The sequence below is a fragment of the Hirsutella rhossiliensis genome (assembly GCF_020360975.1).
Source record: "Hirsutella rhossiliensis strain HR02 chromosome Unknown scaffold00010, whole genome shotgun sequence".
Taxonomy (NCBI): Eukaryota; Fungi; Ascomycota; class Sordariomycetes; order Hypocreales; family Ophiocordycipitaceae; genus Hirsutella; species Hirsutella rhossiliensis.
In genome coordinates this window covers 2,775,485-2,800,584 of record NW_025408676.1, presented here as the reverse complement: position 1 = coordinate 2,800,584, position 25,100 = coordinate 2,775,485, and the positions used below count along the sequence as shown (strand labels likewise).

The following is a 25,100-nucleotide window of genomic DNA, read 5'->3' as shown; positions in this document are numbered from 1 at the left end:
CGTATTCGAGCTTTCTTTTTTCGGCTCGTGCTGGCCAACCAATGTCTGCAGGGGTACGGAGGACGGAGTTGTTTGTACCGTACAGTGTTTGTACTGGACCATGTCCGTATACGAAGCTTGTATGCAGGCGACCGGTCAGGTATCTCTCGAGTATCTCCATGGCTCTGTCCCCCCGCCTGCCGTCAAGCCAAGCTACCTCGCGATACCTGGCGTGTGTTTTCCTCGTCAGCCTGTCTGTCAGATGGGGAGCGGAGGCCCCAATTCTCCGTCTCCCATCTGACCCTTTTCTCCTCCCCCGAGCCCCCCCCCCCTCTCTCTGCCTCTCTCTCTCGCTCACTCACTCACTTGTCACTCTCACGCACACGCTCGCTCCCCTATTCCCTCGCTCCCACATCCTCCGGCGCCTGACTCGTCGGCCTCTCCGCAAGACCCGCCGTTTCCGTCTCTGTTTTTATCCATTGCTCTTGGCGCCACCCCCAAACGTCGTTCGCTAGTGGCACCGCTCCGCCCTCCTCTCCCCACTCACAACATACAGTACATCCAATGTTTTGAGACTCGGGTGGCGGCTGTCAACTTGTTCATTGCCATCTCGTGTAGCCCACAGAGTCAAACGCGCGCCAACGGCGGTGATTGACCGCCCCAGCAGCCGACAGTCCCTCCAACCAAAGCCGCACTCTCGAGCCTCTGTTTGACGGCGCCGCTCTCCAGTCCGCAACCTCTCCCACCGGCCCATCACGTCGACCTCGGCAGTCCCTCCTCACCAACTGCCGTCACCATGCGTCCCGCCCAGTCGCTCGTTTCGCTGGCCGTTTGCCTCTCCTCCATCGTCGTCCCCGCCGCTGCCGTCGCATGGCCCAATTCGCACTGGCTCCCCGAGATCCGCAACCTCGTTGCTCGTCAAGACTCATCTTCGAGCTCACGTACGCTCGCCCCGTCTCCTCTGCTCACCTCGCTGCTCGTGAAAGCCGCCTTTTACTGACTGGGCTCCAGCTGCCTCGAGTCCCTCAGGCTCAGCTTCCCCATCGCCCAGTGCAACACCCGGCAGCGCTGTCAGCGCGGACAGCACAGCGTCCCGAACAAACGCCGGTCAGAACACAGCTGAGCCCACGGCCACCGGCAAGTCCAGCGGCAAGTCCAGCGGCACCCGCACCAAGGACGGCGGCAGCGAGGCCACACATACCGAATTCCCTCCTGACGCGCCCCCAGGCGGCGTCAGCATGCTGAGCCCGGCTACCAATCTCGAGCCTACTCCCCTCTACAAGATCAGGGACCACGTGACGTGGAGCTGGAACTACACCTCGCTGCTCGGCACCCCCACCGCCGTCGATGTTCTCGTCAGCTGCTCGGTTGCGTCCGAAACGTGGACCCTGACTTCCAACATGACCTTTGAGACATCGGTCGAGTACGTCTGGGACACTAACAAGGAGGCCGATTCCGTCGAGAAGCCCCTCTTGGAGCAGCTGTACACGCTCATTGTCAAGGACTCTGAAGCCGCCATCACAGCACCTCCACAGCCCGGCTACCTGGGCACCTACAAGGGCTTCACTTTTGGTCTCTACGCGGGGAAGCCTGCCACAGCGTTCGCGGACTGGAAGTGCACTGGATGCAGTGGCGCCTCGTCGCTCTTCGACAACCAAGCCCTCGGTCTCGCTGTCAGCATGAGCGTCATCACATTCCTCAGCTTTACGTGGTTTGTTTCCGGCCTTGGGCTGCGCTGATTGACTCTGGTACCTTCTCTTTACTTCTTGCCACGTACATCTTGCCGTTGATTTCACTTCCACATGGGTCCTACCAGGCGACGAGAGATTGGAAGAATAATAAATATGGGTCTTGCGCACAGGCGTTGTCAGTGGCACATTGGATTTTTCTCATGCGGAACGGAAGGGTGGTTCGTGGCAAACGGGCCAGCTACTTTGGGCTTGGCGGTGTTTTGGATTGGGCGTTGAAAACTTGAGCAGCACAGGCTCGTTTAATGAACTTGAACGCATTGACGCTCCTTTGACCTCGTATCGTATGGCTGGCGGTGCTCGACTGGAGTCTCCTGTATTCGGCCGTCAAGAGCCGTGACGGTGGGAACAGCTCATTCGTGCTAGCATGCGTCGTCGTCTCCTTGCTGTTATGCATGACGCTTGGTCTAGACCATGCGCAGCGTAAAGCCAGCTCCCCTCTCCTCTCTATCGCGGCCCTGGAAGATGCCACTCAGGTCCACCTCGCCGAGGGCGGCGGCACGACCTCGGACGGGCGCGTGGGGCTCGTGCCGCTTCCTGCGTTCCTGGCCGGCCCTGCTGGGGAATGTGGGGAAGAGGTTCTCGGGTTTGGGCTTGGGGTCCTGGCGAAAGTATTCGTGCTGGAGCATCTTGGCGGCCGTGGGCCTTCGATCCGGGTCGAGGGCGAGCAGGCTGTTGAGCAGGGCGGCGCCGGCCGTCGTCAGGTTGGGAAAGCGAGCGCGGATGACGGAGCCCGTCGTCAGGGGCGTCTTGGGCAGCTTGAGGCTGCCAGCGTTGGGGAGGCGGCGGAACTTGGGCCACGACTCCTCGGTGGGCACGCCGCACAGCTCAAAGATCCTCGACATTTGGTCGACCTCGTTGCGGCCCTGCAGCAGGGGCTCGCGCGTCATGAGCTCGCCAAAGATGCAGCCGACGCTCCACATGTCGACGGCGGCGCCGTAGGAGCGGGTGCCGAGGAGCAGCTCGGGGGCGCGGTACCACAAGGTGACGACGAGCTGGGTGAGCCTCGGGGGCGGCGGGTCGCCGACGTAGCGGGCCATGCCAAAGTCGGCAATCTTGAGCTGGCCGCGGTTGTTGAGGAGGAGGTTGGACGTCTTGAGGTCGCGGTGGAGGATCCAGTTGTCGTGGAGGTAGGCCACGCCCTGGGTGAGCTGGAGCAGCAGACGCTTGACTTCGGAGGCGAGAAAGGGCTCGGGCATGTCGTCGAGGATTCCCTTCAGGTCGTGTTCGACGAATTCGAGGACGAGGAAGATGGAGCTGTAGAGCCAAGTTAGCAAAAGGCAGGCAGGGGAAGAGGGTGAGGTGTGGAAGACGGACTTGTCGAGCCTGGAGAGGTCGTCGCCGACAACAACCTCTTTCAAGGCGACAATGTTGGGGTGCCTGCAATTGTGCAGGACCTGTATCTCCCGCAGGCCCGTCACGGGCAGGCCGCTCCTGTCGTGGGGCTCAAGCTTGAGGCGCTTGAGGGCGACGACCTCGCCGGTGGCCTTGTCGGACCCGCGGGCGACCCAGCCATAGGTGCCCTCCTCGATGTCGTTGAGCTTGTCGTAGTTGTCGACACTCCGGCTCTTGGTCCAGCTGCCGGCCTCGAGCCTCGGCAGCAGCCTCGTCGGCGGCGCCTGCGCCTCGTCTGCGTCAGCCAGGGGCGTGAGTTTGCGCCGCTTCAAGGGCCTGGCGCCGTCGCCTTGTTCCTCTTCTTGACCTGCTGGTGCGGCGTCACCGCGCTGCGAGGCGGCGAGGCTTGTTTCCTGTGCCTCGAGCTGGCGAGCACGTTGCGCCTTTTTCAGCCGCTTCTTCTCCCTCTCGCTGCTGCGCTTTGCCTCGAGCTCTGCGTCTTCCTCGGTGTCGGCCCATCTTGACGTGCCCTTGCCGGTCATGGGGGCTGCTGGGTAGGTCACGGCCAATCCGGTCGGAAGGGTGGATGGGTGATGCCTTGATGACACTCGGAGATTGACTCTAAATTGCTCGGTAGCAGCTCGTGTTGCGTGCGTGTGTAAGAGTGCGTTGGTGAGTCAAGAGTCCGCGTGTAATGGTCTGGTTGGAAGTGTTTAGCCGTCACGCTTATCGCAACCATGACCTAACTGATAAGCCAGGTACAGCAGGAAGCCCCTCCGATGCCGTCGAGGAGCAGCGTCAAACACCGAGAGACGACACAACAACGCAAATGAGACGCCTGACGAGAGCTTCGCCCGCCCCGCGCGGCCCCCGCTGTCTCGCCCGGACAGCGGCAGGCTCTCCGTCCCCCCACAGCGCCCGTCGAAGCTTCGCAGCAACGGCCCCGCGATGCACCGACCAGAGGAGGAAATGGACGACGCCGCTGGCCAAGCAGCTCTCTGAAGCAATCTCGGTACGCACCCCCGAGAAGCGTCCCTTGTCCAGACGCAGACAGGTGCCTGGCTTACCACCTCGGGGGCGGGGCGCGGATCCGCCATAGACCACAGGCCCCGTCCCCCTGGCCAGCTACATGCGCATGTGCCTGACGGGCGACGTGGGAGGCTACTACAGCGGCGCGCTGCTCGGGCGCGAGGGCGGCGGGCGCGACCAGTTTGGCGCAAAGGGCGACTTTGTCACGTCGCCCGAGATCTCGCAGGTCTTTGGCGAGCTCGTCGGCCTGTGGCTCGTCGCCGAGTGGATCAGCCAGGCGCGTCCCTCCCGCGGCGTCCAGCTCATCGAGGTCGGGCCCGGCCGGGGCACCCTCATGGACGACATGCTGCGGGTAAGAGGCGACTTTCCCCTGGTCCTTGTCGTCCACGGGCTCACCATTGCAGACGATATCGAGATTCCCCGCCATGGCCGCCGCCATCGACTCCGTCTTCATGGTCGAAGCCAGCCCGGACCTCAGGGAGGCGCAAAAGACGCTGCTCTGCGGGCCCGACGCCCCCTGCACAGAGTCCCGCGTCGGCCGCCACAGCACCGGCAAGCGTCTCGGAACCCCTATTGTCTGGACAGAGACCATCAAGTCGATACCGATCGGTGCGTGACCTCCCTGCAGAACAACGGCCCCGTCTTTCCGCCAGCTGGCTAACAGCAGGTCCCCCCTCGTTCGCAGAGGCCGACAAGATGCCCCTGATTGTGGCCCACGAGTTCTTTGACGCTCTCCCCATCCACACCTTCCAGTCGGCGCCGGCGCCTCGGCCGTCGGCGGCGTCTCCAACGTCCGACGGGGCTCCAGCAGGGGCCGCCAATGTCAGTTCCCTGGCCCTGGAGTGGCGTGAAATGATGGTCTCGCCGACGTCTCCTGCCGCCATCGACTCCGCCTCCAAATCCGGGGCCGAGCCACTTGCCGAGTTTCAGCTTATCCTGTCGTCTGGAACCACGAGACACTCCAGATATCTCCCCGAGTCGTCACCCAGATACCGCAAGCTCAAGCAGACGCCCGACGCCGTCATCGAAATCTGCCCCGACGCATCGCTGCACGCTGCCGACTTCGCAACCCGCATCGGCGGCTCACCCAAGCACCCGAAGCCCGATGCCAAGGGCGCCGCCCTCGTCCTCGACTACGGCACCGCCGACACCGTCCCCGTCAACTCCCTCCGCGGCATCCGCCACCACCGCCTCGTCAGCCCCTTCTCCAGCCCGGGCCTCGTCGACCTGAGCGCCGACGTCGATTTCACCGCTATAGCCGAGAGCGCCACGCGCGCCAGCCGCGGCGTCGAGGTCCACGGGCCCGTTCCGCAAGCCGATTTTCTCGAGCTCATGGGCATACGTGAGCGCACCAAAATGCTGACCCAAGGTGCGGAAACGGGTGCGGCGGAAAACATAGACAAGGCCTGGAGGCGTCTTGTCGACCGCGGCCCCAACGGCATGGGCAAGGTGTACAAGGCCTTGGCTATTCTCCCCGAGAATGACGGGCGGCGGCGTCCCGTCGGCTTTGGAGGGGATGTGCGGGTGTGATGTGGCCGAAAAAGGAGCAAAGACAAGGAGGAAGTCAAGAACAAATCACCACCATAGTGTGACTTGATCAATTGTTTTAACAGGTGCCCAGCAAGGGCGGAGACATGTGCCGAATAACGCCAAGATCTATGTATAAATACACTCTACCGCCATTCCTTCCCATTCAATTGGTGAACGACCCCCTACTCAACCCCTCATCATGCTTGTTTCAGCATGACAGGTCGTCTTTGACGACCGAAAGGGCCGAATTCAAAATAAAACACAAGGCCTGCGGGCCTCGTTGACCCCAACGACGAGGGAGACACGGTTCAGGAGCATGCATATGCGTCGAGCCGCTCTCACTTGGCTCGTACAAGCTTCATGCCTTCTTCATCGCTTCCGTCTTCAGAAAATCTGTCTCCGTCCTCGCCCACGGCGAAAATCGTCTCCCCTTCTAGTGACTCCCGTGGAATGTCGCGCCCCTCGCTTCTTTGCTGGGGCCTGGCCGTCGGTCCAGCACCCGAGGCGCCTCTTGCAGGCGGCTGGTGGGTCGGGCTTTTCCCGGCCTGAGCTTCTTCGTCGTCGTCCGAGTCTCCAGGAAAGCCTAGGTCTCCAATCTCAAAATTGCCGTCATCGTCTTGCGCGATTTCGTCACTCATGGCGAAGCGACGGTTGTTGGCTGTTGGCCGCCAAATGTAGGCAACCCAAACGACGTCGGCAAAGTAAACAATGTTCAGCCACCCGTCCAGGACGAACCACCTGGTCTTCCAGTGGAACGGGGCAAAATCGGGGTCGTTGACCGAGGCAAATGTGAAGCTGTTGAAGAAGAAGAAGCCAAAGATGACCAGGACGCTGGTGAGGATGGCCCACCAGAGCTTCTTGTACATAGCCTCCTTGGCGTGCTGCTTGCGCTCCCTCAGGTTTTTGAGTGTGAAGTTGAGCGAGTTGAGCGTCCACACATAGAAGGCCGTCAACGTTCCAGCGAGAGGGAGGACGATGAGCAGAACAAAGGGCCCTAAAGCAAACGGTCAGCATCCAGTCAGGGGTCGGGGCAACAGCTGCTCCACGTGCCTGCACTCTCGGGTGAAATCAGCAGACTAGTGATGGCGTATACGAGTCCAAACACGAAGTGAGCAGCAGCGAGCCAGCGGACGTGTATCATTGTGCGGCCAAGCGTCGGCTTGACTACGCCGTAGCCCATGCAAACGATGAGCAGCAGAAAGAAGGAGAACGAGTTGCGAGCCGCGTTGAATATGCCGACCACGATGAGCAAAACCTTTGATCCCGCGTTCGATCCAATGCGATTCTGGTAATCTGCTCGCAGTCTCAGCACAAGGCCTGGCGACAGAAGGGAATGACGAACCATAAAATGCCCATGTCATGAGCATTTCAACGACCAAGAAGACCAGAATGGTGGTAATGTAATTCTGAACAGCCACTGAGGCTGGTTAGCGGGGAATGTGCCGCCGGCAGTAGAAGCAGCTGGCTCACATATGTCGTGACGGTGCTGGTAGTAAAGAAAACCCCAGAAGACGCAGACGAGAGCGTATAGGATGGTCATGCCGCCATAGAAGGGCAGCTTGGGGATCTGGGTCGCGAGCAATTCTCCATAGGCGTTGCGAAACTCGGTTACGAGTCCATAAGTCTCTGCAGTGAAGACATCGGTGATGACGCAGTAGTAGCCCGTCTTCTTGATGGCGTACTTTACAGGGGCAGGGTCATTGAGGTGGATGGCTTTTGTGAGTATCACAGCGTTGGACTTTTCGGTGGCATTGGGGGCGAGGATAAATTGGCCAAGGTCTGTGGAGTTGCAGCGACCATTTTGCACGGACTCGTCGTGGCATAGTTCGAGTTGCTGGACAGAGGAATCAGCCAGGGTGTAAGCCGGACGTCCGGAAGCACGACCACTCACCATGCCGGGGAAGTTAGGATCCGGGACGCCGACCAGATCTTTATCGCGCCATTCGAAGATGATGAGACTCGCCACAGGATCGCTGTCCGGTGCGATACTCGAGTTTAGAAACTTGACAAGGATGAAAGGGTCGACCGGTCCTCCCCACGTAGTTCGGCTGTACATGCCTGGGAAAGGCGTCAGCCACTCCGCGATGCGAGTCCGGATTTCGGGTGGGCAAACCGGAACAGTATTGGCGATTCGTCTCCGACTGGTCCTGATGGCGCGTGACGAGAAGGCGTCAGCACAGAAATCGCAAGAGAGGGATGGAAAGGAGCGAGCATACCATGCCGACCTCGAGCGCATCGGCGGTCCAAAGGGACAGGCCCAGTACGAGGAGGCCCAGAAGGAGCCTCATTGTGGATAGTGACCGTGAGGCGACGGCAAGGCCGGGGATGATGCTGATTCGAAATCAAGAGCGAGCTTCAATGTCCGTGGAAGGCTTTGGCGGCCTCGAGCGGCTCAGGAGCCTGGTGTTCTGGAGATAGTGTGCGCTAGACGACCATTTCGGTGTCGAGGTCACTGGGGACGTTGGTCGAGGGCGCGGACGGACGAGTCTGCAGCAGCCAGGAGGAGATGCGCCTGGCATCCGAGGGAGAGCGGTTGAGGCTGGCTGGCTGGCTGGCCGTGGCTGGAGTTTGTGAGGGTGGATGGATGAACGAATCGCGTTGCCGCAGATGAGGTGGCAGCTTCGGGCAGCGTCCGTCCATAGGTACAGTACCGTTCCGTACCTGCCGTATGATGGACGTATGTACGTACCTTTCGGGCGCGCGGAAGGGAAGGCGCGGAAGAGGGGACGGAAACTTCGCCCTGCGTTTACTCGCACTGTAACTCGCAGGGGTTCCCACATATGCATGTACCGTATATGCACACAAGTACGTACAGTATCTAGGTACCTAGGTAGGTAGTACATACCCCAGGTACCTTCGAAGCACAGCACGGAGTACTGTACAGAGGTGTTAGGGAGCGATAAGATAAGCCGCTGTCGCAGCCCATCATCATCTCTCTCGATCGAAGCCTTCGTCGGCTCCAGCAACATCGCCGTCCTCCCCCTGCCTCCGTCTTTCTGCCTCCCAAACATCGTCATAATGGGCAAAGGCACCGATAAACTCTATGTAAGCATGTCCTCCCTCCGAGTGCTGTATGCCTTTTCATGCCAGCCTTCCTCCCCCAGCACTGACCGCAAGCCTCCAGATCACGCACTCCGAATGGTCTTCGTCCGACGCCTACTCGGCCAGTGCCGGCGCCAATGCCTCCTCACGCGCCGAAAACCACAGCGCGTCCTTCCGCCGCCTGCCCTACAACTTCTGCGCCGCCAGCCTGCAGCCGTTCAAGAACCCCGTCTGCACCCCCGAAGGCACAATCTTCGACGTCGAGGTTATCGGCGCCTGGCTCGACAAGCACCCCGACCAGAACCCGGTCAACGGACAGACGCTGCTGAAAAATGACCTGATCAAGCTCAACTTTGCCAAGAACTCAGAGTCCAGCTCCCTCGACGCAGGTTTCGGCGACGCCAAGGGCGACCTCATTGATCCAGTCACGTACAAGGTCTTCACCGACAACACCCACATCGTCGCCATCCGCCATGGGACCTACGCCAACGTGTTTGCGTGGGAGACGGTCCAGCGAATGAACATCAAAGCAAAGTTGTGGCAGGATCTGGTCGACGACGAGCCCTTTACGCGCGCCGACATCATCACCCTTCAGGATCCCCAAAATTCCGCGAGCCGCAACCTGGATCAGTTCAAGTATCTGCAGGATAGACAGGAGGCGCAGTTGACCAGGGAACAGCAAGAAGCCCGCCAAGCCGGCAACATCAATGCCGCCGCTCTGGGGAGCATGGGGAACAAAGTCCTCAAGGCGAAAGCCGCCGTGGACAAGGCGCGCAAGGCACGAGAGGCCGGGGCCGACGTCAACCACAGCGCGGGCGCCGTGGTCAAGCGAGCGGCCGCGGCAGCTCCACTGGCGCGGACACCCATGATACAGCAAAAGACGCTGGCACCCAACTCAGCAGCCTACACAACCGGCAAGGCCGCGGCGAGCTTTACCAGCACGGGCTTGACCCCGGAGACGAGCGGCGAGCGTGCGCTACTGACTGATGAGGAGTTTATGCTCAAGCCAAGGCGCGTCAAGACAAAGGGGTACGCCAAAATGGAGACCAACCTGGGAGATTTGACAATCGAGCTGCAGACGGAAACGGCGCCAAAGGCAGTGTGGAACTTCATCAGGCTGGCGCAAAAGGGATACTACAAGGGCGTGGCGTTCCATCGGAATATCCCCGGCTTCATGATCCAGGGGGGAGATCCATCGGGGACGGGCAAAGGTGGTTCGAGTATATGGGGCAAGAACTTTAACGACGAGTTCGAGGGGCCCCTGGCGCACAATGCCCGCGGAATCAGTGAGCCGCTACCCCGCCTCAAGAGAGAACCGAAGAAAGCAGCCGGGAGGGACAGCTCAAGGAAAGCGTCATTTCGCTGACAGAAGATGCAGTTTCCATGGCCAACAAGGGCAAAAACACAAACTCGTCGCAGTTCTTCATCACGTACACGGCTGCGTCGCATCTCGACCGCAAGCACACCATCTTCGGGCGCGTCACCTCGGGCCTCGACGTTCTCACCAAGCTGGAGGCGGTCCCCACGGACGGCTCCGATCGCCCGCTCAACAAGATCTTCATCAAGGACCTGGTGGTGCTGATTGATCCGTTTGAGGAGTTCCTGGCGCAGCACCGCGAGCAACAGAGCCGAGAGGCGCGGCGCGAGGAGATTGTCAGGCAAGGCGGCACCGAGGACGATAAGTTGACGTGGACGGGAAAGAGGATTCGAGGAGGTGGCGCGCAGACGAAGGGGGAGGCGAGGCAGGCCGTGGGGAAGTACCTGCAAGCTGCCGTGGGTCCTGACGGCAGTGGCGATGCGGGCCAGGATGTGGACACTTGGGAGGAGCCGGTCAAGAAGAAGTTCAAGGCCGGCGGGTTTGGCAACTTTGATGGCTGGTAGGCATGATATGCTGGAGTCGAGGAGTCAAAGAGAAGGGAGATACCTATGTAGTGGATTGCGTGGAGGACAGTACGCTGTCAAACAACCGCAACAGGGTCGGATGGGCGGGAGCAACATAAGGAAGTAAAAGGTACGTGTATCGACCCTTCACTTGATTTGTTCCTCACCAGCTAACGCGGGCCTTCTTAGCCTGAAGTCGCATCCTCTTAACTGGCACTGGCCCATGAATCTGGTCGCGCCATGCAGTTGGCACCTGGCCAGACAATACCAACAATGGGGCAGCCATAGAGTTACCGTCTGTGCATATGCTTGACCCCTAGCGTGCCCGTCATGAGGGCAAAGGGCCGCAAGTAGGCACCTCCGATCTCGTCTAGACCATGAAGGGCAGGGCACCTTCCGGCAGCCCCGGCAAGCTCGCGGTGGGAATGTTGTCCCATGACAGGGAGTGCACCTTTCCCTTGACAATGTTGGAGACGACGCGGGCCTGCTCGAAGCCCGTCTCCTTGTACATGGCATCCAGCCGGTCGAGCACGTAGGCCATGACGTCGGGAGTGCATGATGACGACATGCCGAGCGTGTAAAGCGGCCAGATGATGGTGTGGCTGGCGGTCGCAAGGGTCAGGAAGCGCTCGTGACCCTTTTCGTGGCCGCAGGATTGGGTCGGGTCGAGAAGCGTGGGACTCCGTGCGGTAGCGGACATGTCCGTGGCCGAGGGGCCTTGGGGGAGCGGCTTGGGCGCCGAGGGCGTCGACAGGATCCTGTAGGGCAGCTTACCAGTCGGCAGCGGGGTCACGGTGCCGTGTCCCTTTTCGTCGCGCTTGACGTCCTTGGAGCTGACGATGCCAAAGTGCTGGGGGACGCTGGCCACAAAGGCCTCGCCCAGCATCTGTATCAGCTTCATGGCCTTGACCATCTGCAACTGGAGATGCAGTGGCAACTTGGTGGCATCGTCAACGCTGTGGTACAAGACGTCGAGGATGGTCTCCTGGACCAGCATCCTCATTGTGCGCATGCCGTTCCAGGTCGTGGCCTGCGTGAGTCCAAGGTAGATATGACACGAGTCGCCGAGGACTGCCGGGTGCGGCCTCGCGAGCTTGGCTTGGCGATATTTCCAGGCGCTGGGGAGGCTCTCGACGAGGTTGGCAAACTGAAGCTCGACTTGGGACAGCTTTTCGACAATGGCGTCAAGACCGACCACCTTTCCAGAGGCAATGTCGTGGCGGACCTGGAGCGCATTGTACAAGGTGTCGACGACGCGCCATATGGGTCCGCCCGTGTCGGTCAGGTACCACAGCTGGTTGCGAAGGTCGACCATGGACTGGGGCATGGGCAGGCCGCTCCGGATGCAGCTGATGAGGACGGTGTGGCAGAGCATGATGAACATGCGGGCGCCGGCCTTGGTGCGGAACTGGGCAGCACCCCTCATGCTGGCGAGCTCGGCGGCGCCGTTGACGTGGACCTGCCAGGCGCGAATGGTCTGAGGCGTGCGGCCCGAGACGAACTCGTAGGTGCCGAGGATGAGGACGGCGAGCATGGTGCTGTCCTTGACGGCCTCGACCGGGTCGCGCAGGGCGCAGTTGGCGAGGTGGAGTGCGCGGCCGTAGCTCTGGCGGGCGCATAGCATGGTCTCGGGGCAGCGGGTGAGCTTGGAGAGGCCGGTGAGGCCGACAGCGGTCATGCTGGCGAGGATGGGGTCTGTGGAGTCAACCTTGTCGAGGATCGGCGGAGGCTTCCAGACGTCGTAGATGAAGTCGTAGTTTTGGTAGCAGCCGTGGTCGGTGGCGACATGGCGGGCGAAGAAGAAGGCGACGCCGCGCTCTCGGAGGGAGGGGACGAGGGCGTAGGGGATGTCGTCACTGTCGAGGAAGTCTTGCTGGCGAGGAGTGTCGGAGCAGGCGTCCAAGGTGTCGAGAAAAGGCCTTGGATGGTGGATCAGGGTGGTGGCCGACGAGGATCGGGCGGGAGACGGAGGGGCCGTCGACGGGCCAGGCCCAGCGCCATGCCTCTGCTTGGCGGGCCGCTTGCGGGCGGAGGTTGCTCTCTCGATGACATGGTTGCTCTCGTCGCGGAACATGAGGTCCACCAGGTTGCGATAGCCGGGGCAGTCTTGCTGGCGCTTGTCGCACTGCCCGCAGGATGGCAGCCGCTGGTCGCACTGGGAACGAGGCAGTCATAGTAAATAGACTGTTCTTTTTCGGCTTGGAACGAGGACAGGTCAGGACGGGCTTACACGAATCTTGCGCTCGCGGCAGCTGGAGCAGCCCTTGGAGGGCTTGCCACAGTAGACCATGATGGCAGGTGAGGTCTGCGCAGAAGCATGCCCCTTTCTCAACGACGGGATGACGCGGGAGGCGATGTGTACGAGGCGTCTCTCGGCAAGGCTCGCTCTCCGGCGCAGGCCCGGGACGTCGACGTCGACATGGGGGTCGTTGCTGTTTAGATGATTTATGGCTTTGGTCTATGGCGACATTCCCTGCTGGGGCTCGCCGACGGCAAGTTCCGCTTCTTGTTCAGCTCGATCTGTCCTGTTGCTGCGACGAGGCGCGGCGAATCCAAGCTGAAGGAGGTGAATCGTGGTTGGCGGTTGGGTTGGTGGTTGGCGCGGGAAAATCACCAGCCAGGCTATACGGAGGTACTGTACAGTATTAGAAGCTGTACAGTAGAAGGAGGCCGTGGCACAACGTGGGGGTATCCGTAGGCACCAGGCATGCGTGAGGGCTGAGTGAGCCTTGCCGAGAGCTCAGGATGATGTATTATGTTACCCGATAACTCACAGAAGGTGGTGCACAGAGAAGCCGTAAAGGCAGAGCTGGAATCCCTTTTTTGGCCTGGCTTGGCTTGGGTGGGGGTTGGGAGTACGAATACGAATACAGTGCATCGTGCACCCACACTCACTGTAATTAGCTGTAATTACCTAATTACACTGTGGAAATTTATGTACAGTACTTTCATTCAGAGCGAATCTATCAACAGACAGCCGTGTACAATCTGGGGGCTGCAGCAGCCACAACATGCAATATATATGTTACACAAGAAACCGGACGGACCATCCCTCATCCAACCCCGTCGCGGCGCGTCACTCCGTCAGAGGCCTGCCCACGCACACCGTCAGCTCCTTGGGATTCGGGTCGTTGACAAAGCCCGACTGGTCCTTGCCGCCCGCCGGCCCGACGTCGTCGTACGGGAACGCGTAGCCGCGGCCCTCGACGCTCGTCTCGTGGCAGATGCGCGCAAAGTGGTTCGTCACTGGCTGCTGATAGTACGTCTCGACCTTCTCGCCCTCGGGCTGGTCCGCGTTGCCCAGCAGCGTCGACCGGTTCAGCGCCGCCGCCAGCCGCGCCCCGATGTTGAGCTGCTCCTCCGTCACCCCTGCGCCCCCCGCAAACGGGCCCGTGCTGCAGCTGAAGATGTCGGCCGCCGACGGCTTGCCAAACGTCCCGCCGCTGCTCCCCGCCTTGCCGGATCCCGCAAACGTCAGCTTGCCGTCGGCCCCGTTGACCCGGCCCTTGACCCGGCCCCATTTGAACTGCGTGTCCACCGTCAGGTCCTCGCCCGCGTACTTGACCCACACGGCGTCCACGTAGGCCTGGTAGTAGCCGCCAAACAGGCCCGGCGCCAGCACGCCGCCCGCGTTGGGGCTGAGCGCCCGGAGCGGCCGCCCGCTGCCCTTGTCGCGCACCACCAGCTTGTCCCAGCCCTTGCCGTCGCGCCGCGCCTGCTCCTCGAGCTTGCCGCACACCGTCTGCAGCCCGTCCGACGGCAGTCCCGGCACCGTCTTGACCCGCCCGTCGCCCGTGGCGAGCCGCAGCGAAATGGGCAGCCCGACAAAGTCGACAAATGACACGTTGACGTACAGCTCCTGCTGGTTCCACGTAAACTCGCAGAAGCCCCAGTCGACGTTGTAGTTGGGGTCCGTCGGGTTCGTCGCCGACGGCTCCACCAGCGCCGGGCCCGGGTTGACGAAAAAGGTCAGCGCCCTGTCCTTGCAGAACCAGATGCGCGCCCCCGCCATCCGCGGCACCTGCACCCGCCGCGAGCTGCCGGGCCCGCCCACCAGGATGGAGCAGTCGGCCCCGAGCGGCTGCAGCGTGCTGGCCGGCGACACGGGGCGGTACGCGCTCTTGCCGTCGGCGCCGATCAGCACGAGGCCCGCGTTGTCCGAGCCCGTAATGTGCGCGTAGAGCTGCGCCGCCCCGGTGTCGTTGCGCAGCACAATGTCGAGCGTTGCTGGCTCGGCCGTCATGGTTTTCCGTCTTGTGCGCAACTTGGACCAGAGATGGCTGAGCCTTCGAGACATGGGGTCCGAGGGGATGATGCTGAGAGCGAAAACAGTCGACGGCCGGATATGGTCTCAGAAAAAGCGACCAAAGAAGAGGAGAAGGGTCTAAGAAGAAGAAGGAAGAAACAACGAAACCCAAACATTCCATCCTCCTCCTGGGCGAGCCCCGAACAATAAATAACCAAAGGGCAGACACGCACTTGATCCGAAGCCCGAGACCCGGTTGCCGAAAGGGCACGTGCAGCGAGGGAGTGAGGAGTGAGGAGTGAGGAGTGAAGTTTAACTCGCCCCACGAGTCCAACCACCGTTCCGTCCCGTCCGCCCCCGCCCTCCCTCGCCCCGCCACCCGCGTGGTCGGTGGGGTCTGGTGGGGCCACGGCGTGGCCGATGGCCGCCGATCCGTCCGCCTCGCACGCCGACATGATGACATTTCCGTCGCCCATCTGACAGTTCCGCGTCACTTGACCGAGCACCTGCCTGCAGAGCTGCTTTTCGGCATGACCCCAATCACAAACACACAGCAGCCATGCTCCACTCGTCGCGTGCTTTAAACTATGTGCATATGCCCGCGCGCGCGCCTTGGCATTTCCGGCAAACAGGCAAACACACAAAGACAAGCGAGCAAGGGACAGACAGGCCAATCAAGACCCAGAGTGCAAACGTTACGCGGCCCTCCCATCAAGGCCTCCCATGTTATCCCATAGCCACAATGCCAGCCAGTTCTCGCATGCACCATGCACCCGGTGGGTGTACTTCACAGCCCCGAGCTTCCCATTACAGCCATGGCCGTGGCCACCAGCACAACTGCCAGCACTCTTTTCCCGTCCACTTCTCGCAAAGCACGCCCGCTATTCTCTTCGCCCTCCTTGTCCGACCCTCGAGCACCCTCGCCGGTGAAAAAGCGGCCTCCCGTGCTTGCGTTGCTTGCCAAGACGTCTGGGATGCTGCAGACAGCACCCCCCTGGGCCTCGGCGCAACGTAGCGCCCAGCTCGACACCTTTTCTCTGCTCGACGTGTTAAAGTATGCCTTGACGTAACTGACCGTGAGCAGGGCGTCTTGTGTCGGCGGTCCGCCTGACCACTTCGGATCCCCGTTGCTCCAGTGCTGGAGGATAAGGTGGCCAGCGCTTGAGGGCATCTCGTGCCCTGCCATCTCGGCCAACTTGCTGCTGTCGGCGTAGAAGACGACTCTCCCAGGAAGGTAATCGAACCGATACTCATGGAAGCCGTCCGTCGGGTCAAACGTGAGGTTGACACGCTGGAAACTGTCTGTTCTGCTGGCGTCGTATCCGGCCTTCATCGACTTCTGCGACTGGATCACGAGGTTGACCGGGTACAGCCGCCTCTCGTGATTATAGTCCTGCGACAAGAACTCCATGTCGATCTCTTGCGTGTCGTTGAAGTACTAGAAAGCACCCGAGATTAGGCTTTTGGCATCCTTTCGCAATTGCACAGTACATACCCAGAAAAAGGCGGCGCATGTCCCGTGGACGGCCGTCAGCTTCATGCCCGCGCGGTACGATCCATAGTGCATGTCCAAGGCTGCCGAGTCAATCTCGGCGACCGGAATGGCGCCATTTGCGACGGCGCTGCCGACCCGTAGCTCAACTCCGACTGCGTCTGCGGCCGCCGGCTTTTCCTCTCCGAGCTTCGCCTTGGGATGGGACGCTATGTTGCCTGGGCTAAAAGCCTTTCCATACCTGCCGCGGCCAGCCTTTGCCGAAACGTTAAACTGCTGCGGAACCCAGCTTTGAAGCCCCGAGACGTTCGGGACGTTTGTGAAGTCACTTTCCAGCATGTCTGTGAATAGCCACGGCCCATTATCATCCTCGGATCCTTCGGCAGAGTATCCACACTCGCATAGAGCGGCCGCAAGGCGCGGCATGGCGACCAGGAAGTGGCAAAGCAAACGCATCTGGAGGCGGGCCCCGAGGCAAAGGGATCCTTTTCAGACGCAGGGGCCAGTGCTCGGGTGGACTGTGTGCGCATCGGCGTCAGTGACGGACAATTGGGGTGGACCACGCCGGCCAGGCTTGGGAGATGAGAGACGGACGATTTTTGGCGGCGCGTCTGGAGAAGGAACAAGAATAATCAATCAATCAATCACCACAGGCAGAGATGGCCCTGCGTAGACGGTGGACAAAGGCTCCACCAGCCACGTCCTGCCTGCCTCGAGGCGTCTGTGTCTCTCGCTCTTTCGTCGACGATTGAAAAGTCAGGGGCGGCTCACAGGTATGACGCGAAGGAGTCGTCGGATTCGACCTACCAACTGCGGCAGGGCGTCTTCAGGGTGATGTGCATCTGTCAGCGAGGCAGATGCGCGTGCTTGCCATGAGCTAGCTCTTTCTTGCTGGCCTTGCCCGGCGACCAAGTTGCCATTGGCAGATCCCTTCATGTTGGACCCCGGGGGAGGAGGAATGGGGCGTGTCACGATCTTGGCGTGGCCCTCGCTTCGCACCACAGCCTGTTTGTGCTTTGTTATAAAGTTGTTATAAAGCACAAGCCTTCGGCGTACCGCCTCCGCCGAGTACATGCTGCATCGGCCAGGCACGACACTTTTTGGCCTCGGCCCAAGTACCTCGGCCTACTGCTACCTCAGGCATCCACCGAGTTGGAAGGGGGGTTTCCAGTCTCTAAACACCACATACGTACTCATTTTCCGTGGCGGCGGGAAAATATCAGACGTCACATCCACATCCCGACCCGCTTGCGCCAAAAGATCAAGTATGGAGTAGCGATTATTCATCAAGGAAGAGTTATCTATTCACGTGCCAACCGGCTGGCCTCCCCTCGCCAGCACCGCTCAGCCGTCAACGGCCGGACCATTGAGCTGGCGCGTGCCCGCTTCCGTGGGTGCCGGCCTGTCTCACGCGCTCCCAAGTGGAGCCTCAGATCAGTCAACAAAGGGCGGCAATCTGTATATCGAACAAGGTATCTGAGAAACGAGAAAAGCAGCCAGGCAAAAAGGAAATGCGCGACACATTGAGAGGTGTGCCCCAAGGCAAGCCGGCAAACAAAAGTCGAGAATAAGAAATAAAGGTTGAGAATATTAAAACCAGGTAAGTGCCCAAGCTAGTCGAACACAGCCAGGCAAGACGAGAAGAGGTGGCGGCATTGCTGCGTGGTCCAGCCAGTCGACCTGCCTCGGCTCAGCCCAGGAGCACGCGCTGCCGCTCTGGCCGACATTCCATCTTGCCAGCCCGAGACCTTCAAGTTCTGAACGCTCCGGAACGTCTCTCTGTCCCGTGTCCCGATCCACCGTCCTTCTCAGTCGGGCGACTCGCGTCCCTCATTCCGGGCTGACCAGCAATCAAGACGCCGCCAACGGCTAGGCTTCTGTACCGAAGTGGAAACGAAACAAGTCATGGCAGCTTTGGACCCAAGGAAACCCAAATCAAAAGATGAGAAACGAAGCTTCAAACTCCACTCAAAGACCTTCACGCCTGAAAGCAAGCCCTCCAAGACACGAAAAGCAAGACAAGCGTGCCGTGCAAATATAGACGGGTGAGTATGGAGACAAAATCAATGTTACCCAGTCGCGCGCAAGAGATAAATTCGTTTCAATCATCGCTGGATAGATTAATACACGCTATCCTCGTCCGCTCCCTGTGAAGTCATCGAGGGAGTGGACACGTTCGAGGAAGCTTCGGGGTCGTCGACGTAGCCGACAAGGGCCTGCGAGTGCAATTTGAAAGACTCTCCCATCAGGCGCGTGATCCTGTGTAGTCGAGTTAGCCCGTCCTCGCTGCTCAAGTATCTGGACACACTTACCCCCAAACCACGACTTCGTCGAGAGTCGAGCCCCAGAGACGGGCCACGACTGAGCTGAGCTGAGGCGCGTAGCCATCGTTTGTTTCCTTCTTGAAGAGCTGCCGCACCTTGTTGTACATGTCAACCTCCTCCTGGGTGGCGGACTCCTCGTCATGTTCCAGACGGTAGAGCCACAGCGACAGGATGATCATGAGGTCCATGCCACAAAGCGGATGCTCCACGCTCCAGTTGGTTGGTGAGGTCCGAGCGACCCATCGAATGCCGTGGGAGACGGCTGTCTCGATGCAGTTGTAGCACTCCTGGATGACCTTGATCGTCTCGCTCGAGCGCTTTACGCGGTCCCGAGCGTGGGACATGGCAGCCGCCACCTCGTAAGGGTCATGGTACCGGAGAGCCTCCTGGACGCTTTTCAAGTCCACTTCGAGCCGGGCCCTGGCATTGCGATACATGGCCCTTGCGTTGAAAATCAGGGGATGGTGGCCCTGGTGCGGAGCACTGAGCGGGACAGCAATCGACTCGGGTTCACACGATTCCAGAGATTTCTCCCAGGTCTCGAGAGCCAGCCGCAGCTTGTACTCGGTGACAACGTCCTGCAGCGCCTCGGGGCTTCTCTTGTGATACCAAACCTCGAGGAACAAGGCGTTGATCATGACCCGTGTGGCGAACGCGCTGTACCGAAGCGCTTCACCCTGAAAAAGATTGTCATGAGCTTCCATAAAGGTGACCGACGGCGAGCTGTTGAGCTGCTCTAGCCAGGCCGTTCCATCCGCAACCTGGAGATTCCACAGGCCTTCTGTCGAAGGCAGCTGAAGATCCTCAAACTCATTGAAGCTGATGGCCGGCGTATGATTGTACGTCAGGGTCAGCAGGCCGAAGAAAATGTACACGGCGTAGTAGGTACGGCGGCAACCCTCATCTTCAACCCATTCCGGACGAGTAGGCTGGGCACTGGCGCGAGCCTCTTGGCGAAGCTTGAGCTCGTACCTGTTTCCAGCGACCATGTTGGCCAGAAGGCTCTTGATCGAACACGCCCACTCCAGGCCCTTGGGATCGCCACTCCAGCTAGCAAAGATCATGTTCAACAGAGAGCTCTGCATGGTCCAGAGAGGACACTTGCGAGAGCTGAAGTTTTCCTTGTTCTGCAAAAACTGATTGACGAGTACCTTGGATCCGATGTGCAGCATATAAGCCTGGTCTTGGTCAAAGGCGTAGAGCGCGCCAATGCTCAGAACCGCTAGTAATAAGGGAGGCGAAACTTGTGCGGGGGCGAACGAAGTTGGGTGCAGAAAGGGCAGATGGTGATGAAACATGCTGAAGTACGTTGACAGGTAGCGGTTGAGTGAGCCGAGACCAGGAAGGCGGAACCCCTCGGGAACAGCGTGTTCACGATCGTAGCTGCGAATGGTGTCGAGAATGGCATTGCGTTCCTCGTCACTCGTGACCTGAGGGGCCCTGAAGCCGGCGTGAGGCGCGTCGCCCGTTGATGGACTCTGGGGGCCGGGAGTCCCAGGGCTCGAGTCGGGGAGTGCCTTGATCATGTTCTGCAGTGCTGGGACAAAACCATTGACGTTTTGGTTGGTCATGGATGGCATCGAGCTGACGTGGGGCTGCATGGTGTTGCCACTCGCAAACGATTGATGCGACTCGAACGAGCCTGACGCACTCGACGTAATTGAGTGAGCTTTCGGCTCGACAGCGGATTGAGATATGAAGCTCTCCCACTGCATCTGAGGCAGGGCGATGGCGCCGGATGGGTATGTGACGGTCGACTCCATGACGGAGCTGCCACGGGGAGAGTATGTAATCGAAGGGCCGTCCTCGTAGGGGCCGTCGTCTCCGCGCATGGCAGCCGTGGCCTTGTGATGAAGATGTGCGACGAGAATGGCGGCAGTCTCCACCTCTACATCAAAGTTGGCATCGTTGCTGGCTTCCATTTGCTCCAGAGTCGAGGTGTCGAGGGCTATGGAGGATTTTGAAGGCCCGCCAATCGCTCGAGTCTTGGGGCCGCCAGCACGACGCTTGCCATCGCTGTGCAAGGGAACACCGCCGTCTTTGGCGTGGACGGTCCGGTCATGCCTCAACAGAAGATCGCGGCGGACGAAGGTACTTCTGCACTTCATACATTTGAAGGGTCTCTCTTTGGTGTCTGAAATTGCTCGTCAGCAAGGCCACGTATATGGAGGCGTGGTGAGGAGGAGGGGGGTATCAGGGGGGGAAACATGGAAGAGCGAGAATTAAGCATCGTAAAGGTACAACATTAAGTTGAAGTGGGTGGTGCAAAGTAGGATGGTTGAGGTGGTGTTTTATGGAAAGCACTTACGAGATCTCTCATGTCGGCTTCGGTGTTCACTCCTGCTGAAGGCTCTGTTGCAGAACTGACACTTGTATTTGCGTTCGGGTGCAAGAGATGCCTTCCGCGAGGAGGAAGTCGAGGCTGCCGCCGGCGGGAGGACTGCGACGCTGGCGCCGGGCATGTTGAAGGCCTAGTCGCGTGTATCCGGGGGGCGGACAGACTGCGCGGTGCGGCAGCAAACGCGACGTTGGCGAGGGGAGGCCACAGAAGAAGCCCTTGGGCAGGACGACGGGGTGAGTGTCGTCTGGATGTGCACTGTCGCTCTCGACTCCTGACTCCTCGCTCGCACGCGCTCCCGTGGGGTTTAAAGTGTGAATGCGGTGAGGGCGGTCGTGAAGTTTGTCATTGGAAGCGCTTGTATCCTGGTCATGGAAAGAGTTTGTATATTTCGGGGTGTGGGTCAAGAGACTCCGGAGGGTTCTCGCAAAGTCGAGTTCCGGATTGGGGCCGCGATGGATAAATGAAAAGCGTCTTGATGGCGGGCGATGCGAAGGCCGTTTTTCGAATGGGTGAGATGGAGAGGGGAAAGACGGGGAGATGGGGAAGGAAGCAACACGAGCGGCGAGCAGAGGGGAGAGGGGAAAGATCTGAGTCTGGGGGGGGGGAACGCCAGAAGCTGGGTCCCGGGGGGGTCGGATTAATGGGAGGGGGTGGGGGTCTGCAGAGCGCAAAGGGAGGAGAGGAGAGAGTGGTGGTGGTGGGAGGAGGAGGCGAAGGGAAAAAAAGGAGGGGGAAGAAAGGAGGGGCTGTGTGGCTGACGGGGTGCGGAAGCTCTGCTTGGCTGGCCCGGGGTGTGGGTGTGGCGGTGATTGTGCCCACGCTCATGAACGGAATACGTCGGTACCAACTGCACCAAGAACACAGCACGAAAGACCGCATCCCTAGTACGGAGTACTGACTTGCCTGCTTGCCTCGGTGCTTGCTTCCCTCTGGGCCTACTGTAAGCTGCGCGCATGTCTACTTACCTAAGTGCATTACCTCCTTCCTCTGCATGCTTGGGCGCTGCTTCACGGAGCAAGACGCACCCACGTTTTAAACGAGGCGAGGAATCAAAGCTCCTGCCATTGCTTGGTCAAGTATACGCAATACTTCGTAGGTGCCTACTAATAGTGGGGTCGCGATGGCATGTACCTGAGCCTCTCCAACAAACGCACCGTCTTCCCCTCGAGGGACTCAAACCCTGGACCACCCACCCACCCCCGCTACAGTACCTACCGACTGACGGTGAACGCAAAGGCCACTGGAGAGTGGGAGAGCCCAGAAGCAAGTGCTGCTGCCGCCGGCGGTTCGGCGCTGCCGTGACGAGATGCTGACGGAACGCAGTAGGCGGGCTTGGAGCGGCCACAACGGAAAGGCGTTGCGGACCCGTGCATGCGCGATACAAGGTTGTATAAGTGCGTGCCTATTTATGTACGCATGTGCATGCTATGCTGCGTCCTCGCGTGCACGGAGTACGTTTGCGAGCAAATCGGCTGTCAAGGTATAAACAGCAGCGTACATCCCGACTTCTTAGCAGGACTTGATAAAGACAGGCACAGTGCAGTCAGCTTCCTACCCTACCACCCGTCCTTGGGTTGGAGCTGCCATCACGAGTACAAGCAAGGTACGGCGAGGTGTGGGGAGCGCTCCGTACAGTACACGAGGTTTTTGGCCTACCGTACGGTAGAGAAGCGCAGGCGGAGGAGGTGAAGGCGGGCGGTGGGACTTGCAGGCATGTCTCCACTCAAGTACTCCGTATATAACCGCACAATTGCCTAGAAAGGCAAGTAGCAAATAGCACCTCGTGGAGGTATTGCACTCTTGCTGAACGTCCTTTCTGCCGAGCCGATGTCAGTGGCAGACTCCTGGCAAGAGAACGAGCGGTACCAGAGGGCCTCAGGGTGCCTGTCACTGTCATCCATGTCCGGCGGACAGCACTTAAAGATACACTCAAGCCCGCAGCTACTGTGCTACTTATTATCCAGTAGGTACCTAGCACCAGGCATCGGTGAGTACTGTGCAGACTAGGTAGGTTTACAATGGGCAGGATGAGTCCCCGAGTGGACAAGGGGACAAGCTCGTTCCCGTCCGACCCTTGCTCCCGCTGCCAATGGAAAATTTTTAAAGAGCCTTGACGGTCAAACGGCCCCAAGACGAGCGCCAGAAGAAGCACGCGCCTGGGACCAAGAGTAGTGGTACGGAGTAATAGCAGGTGAGGACAGATTGAAGGTACATGCATGCCAGCAACGGCGCTCTAAGCTGCGTGGGCAATGTGGTTTTGCCGATGAGGTAGAGTACGAAGTACCTTACCTGCCTTGCTTTGCTTTGTACACTAGATGTGTGCACTGTGCCCTCACTGCGCTGCGCACTCTTCTTTCCTTTCTCTCTTTATTTTTTCCACGGTCAAAAATGCACTCTCTGCAAGGGACACACGGCTACTGTACATGCTCTTGTTTGCTAGGCTTGTCGCTCGGTCACGTCGTTTCCCGAGGTACGTATTACTGTACCTGCATCCCCTGACTGGGACTACTTTTTGCTTTGTCTAGCTTGTCGACCCGCCCCCAGGTGCAGCAAAGCTTGCAGAGCTGCTGCCGTTAAAGCACAGGCCAGCTAAAGCCACGGGACGGAACAATCAGAGCGACCGACGAGATGGAATGTCCTTGGCCACCCACTCTAAGCCATCGAGCCATCGAGACGCCGAGCCATCACGGGCAGATACTGTACGTCTGGATGGATGGACTCTGTAGCTCAGAGGACGCTGCGGTTTGGACGCCGCGATCCCGCCTCCAGCGCATCGGCGCAAAGCCACGCCCCCGTCGTCGCATCCTTGCATCTTGGTGCCAGCAACCCCACCACGGAGCCCAGTCTCCCCAGACGGATTCGATGCCGTTGGCTTGCTTCCCTGGAGCTTCCCCTTTCCTCCCTGGCAGTTACATGCCGTTACGAAGCGCACTGTACGAGCCTGGCTATTCCACCCTACTGAGTACCGTCCATGGAAAGCATCGGCACGGACCACCGCTTCGGCCTTGCGTCTTCCCCCTTTTTTCCCTCTCTACTGTACCTCTTCCATGCAGGGGTCGGATGACCTTTCTTTTTACCCTGCCGCCTCTGCGCTGCTCGAGATGGTACTGTGGTACCTTTGTGCGCTGGGCACATTGCCAGCTTGCAGCTACAGTACCTGCCTTCCGGCAGTAGCTCCTTGTACCCTCTGTCAAGGGCGGCCTCATGCTCCAAACCGGTCAGCTAAACGAATGGGCAGCAAAGTGCCAATCTTGTTTGGGCCACACGGTGCCCATCTCTACAGTACAGAGAGGTATGCTGCGATGCTGCCAGATGTACTGCACCTAGTGGCTGGCGTCTGCTCTCGCTGGGCCAAGCGGTTCGCTGGTGCTAGTCACCAGACACTGTCGAAGCCACATGTCTGGCGAGGAATGGCTGGCGAGGAGCGCATTCCACGGACTGGAAGGACCGAGAAACACGAACCATAATTGGCCTTTGCAGTGCCTCGAAAGGCGGCCCTTTTCCACTGGCAACTGATGTCGGCAAAAGACGAGTAGTCACCACTAATCAATCAGTGGCTCCGAGCGAGTAATAGTAGAGTATTAATCACTCTTTTTGTACTGGAGACCTGCAACCGCAGTATGAAGCCTCCATTCTCGAGAAGCTCTATAAACCCTCTTTTCTTAAAGGCGAGAAAGATGGCCGCGTGAGATGTAGGGGGTCGGGGCAGTTTGTCGGAGGCAAGCGTAAACGGAGTTGGCGGTCGTTCTTTGAGGACCGCTAGCTTCGGCGGTGAACTTGGCAACGGCTACAGCCTGGCCACACATATCGGTTTGCTGAAGTGGCCAACCGCGGCAACCGATAGACATGCCCAGTCTTCGCGAAGAGCCGTCGTTGGCAATGAGGGGTCATGGTCAAATGCTCGTCCGCACAAGCCTCGTCCCGGTTTGCCGGGCCTTGGGAACTTCTTCCTCTTTCCTTCTGGGAGGAATTCGCGGGCGTATTATTTTGCCGATACCGTCAGTCGGGCACGAGACCGCGCGAGTTTGCCCGCAAACGGTTTCTCTACTGCAGACACTCACAACAGAGTCATCAGGGTACGCAAGGGTGGGCGATTTGAGGCGCTCGACGGCGATGCCGTGCAGCAATCCATGGCAAACGCCGTTGCTTTTAC

The 25,100-nt window shown here is 59.7% G+C and overlaps 9 protein-coding genes across 9 annotated transcripts; 3 read left to right on the top strand and 6 right to left on the bottom strand.

Annotated features, from left to right (window-relative positions):
* Positions 1-775: 775 nt before the first annotated feature.
* HRG_08702 (uncharacterized protein) lies at positions 776-1,718 on the top strand (the record flags this gene model as incomplete). The annotated part of the gene is made up of 2 exons (XM_044867173.1): positions 776-920; positions 1,009-1,718. 2 exons carry the CDS (start codon positions 776-778, stop codon positions 1,716-1,718), a joined length of 855 nt encoding a protein of 284 aa, XP_044718060.1.
* A 416-nt stretch (positions 1,719-2,134) lies between these two features.
* On the bottom strand, positions 2,135-3,604 carry HRG_08701 (kinase; the record flags this gene model as incomplete). Its single annotated transcript, XM_044867172.1, has 3 exons — positions 2,135-2,984; positions 3,045-3,429; positions 3,499-3,604. 3 exons carry the CDS (start codon positions 3,602-3,604, stop codon positions 2,135-2,137), a joined length of 1,341 nt encoding a protein of 446 aa, XP_044718059.1.
* Positions 3,605-3,891: 287 nt separating this feature from the next.
* On the top strand, positions 3,892-5,621 carry HRG_08700 (putative s-adenosyl-L-methionine-dependent methyltransferase domain-containing protein; the record flags this gene model as incomplete). Its single annotated transcript, XM_044867171.1, has 5 exons — positions 3,892-4,074; positions 4,162-4,443; positions 4,496-4,700; positions 4,777-4,843; positions 4,919-5,621. 5 exons carry the CDS (start codon positions 3,892-3,894, stop codon positions 5,619-5,621), a joined length of 1,440 nt encoding a protein of 479 aa, XP_044718058.1.
* Positions 5,622-5,959: 338 nt separating this feature from the next.
* HRG_08699 (lung seven transmembrane receptor domain-containing protein) lies at positions 5,960-7,909 on the bottom strand (the record flags this gene model as incomplete). The annotated part of the gene is made up of 7 exons (XM_044867170.1): positions 5,960-6,615; positions 6,672-6,914; positions 6,964-7,038; positions 7,092-7,455; positions 7,513-7,679; positions 7,735-7,768; positions 7,838-7,909. The coding sequence occupies 7 exons, from the start codon at positions 7,907-7,909 to the stop codon at positions 5,960-5,962; spliced, it is 1,611 nt and encodes a 536-aa protein (XP_044718057.1).
* Positions 7,910-8,639: 730 nt separating this feature from the next.
* HRG_08698 (cyclophilin type peptidyl-prolyl cis-trans isomerase/CLD domain-containing protein) lies at positions 8,640-10,544 on the top strand (the record flags this gene model as incomplete). Its single annotated transcript, XM_044867169.1, has 3 exons — positions 8,640-8,666; positions 8,746-9,949; positions 10,042-10,544. 3 exons carry the CDS (start codon positions 8,640-8,642, stop codon positions 10,542-10,544), a joined length of 1,734 nt encoding a protein of 577 aa, XP_044718056.1.
* A 370-nt stretch (positions 10,545-10,914) lies between these two features.
* Positions 10,915-12,834, bottom strand: HRG_08697 (fungal specific transcription factor domain-containing protein; the record flags this gene model as incomplete). The annotated part of the gene is made up of 2 exons (XM_044867168.1): positions 10,915-12,699; positions 12,775-12,834. The coding sequence occupies 2 exons, from the start codon at positions 12,832-12,834 to the stop codon at positions 10,915-10,917; spliced, it is 1,845 nt and encodes a 614-aa protein (XP_044718055.1).
* A 786-nt stretch (positions 12,835-13,620) lies between these two features.
* HRG_08696 (beta-1,3-glucanase domain-containing protein) lies at positions 13,621-14,787 on the bottom strand (the record flags this gene model as incomplete). The annotated part of the gene is made up of 1 exon (XM_044867167.1): positions 13,621-14,787. One exon carries the CDS (start codon positions 14,785-14,787, stop codon positions 13,621-13,623), a length of 1,167 nt encoding a protein of 388 aa, XP_044718054.1.
* A 790-nt stretch (positions 14,788-15,577) lies between these two features.
* HRG_08695 (glycosyl hydrolases family 16 domain-containing protein) lies at positions 15,578-16,708 on the bottom strand (the record flags this gene model as incomplete). Its single annotated transcript, XM_044867166.1, has 2 exons — positions 15,578-16,228; positions 16,286-16,708. The coding sequence occupies 2 exons, from the start codon at positions 16,706-16,708 to the stop codon at positions 15,578-15,580; spliced, it is 1,074 nt and encodes a 357-aa protein (XP_044718053.1).
* A 1,694-nt stretch (positions 16,709-18,402) lies between these two features.
* HRG_08694 (fungal specific transcription factor domain-containing protein) lies at positions 18,403-21,068 on the bottom strand (the record flags this gene model as incomplete). The annotated part of the gene is made up of 3 exons (XM_044867165.1): positions 18,403-18,541; positions 18,595-20,740; positions 20,915-21,068. The coding sequence occupies 3 exons, from the start codon at positions 21,066-21,068 to the stop codon at positions 18,403-18,405; spliced, it is 2,439 nt and encodes an 812-aa protein (XP_044718052.1).
* Positions 21,069-25,100: the final 4,032 nt, after the last annotated feature.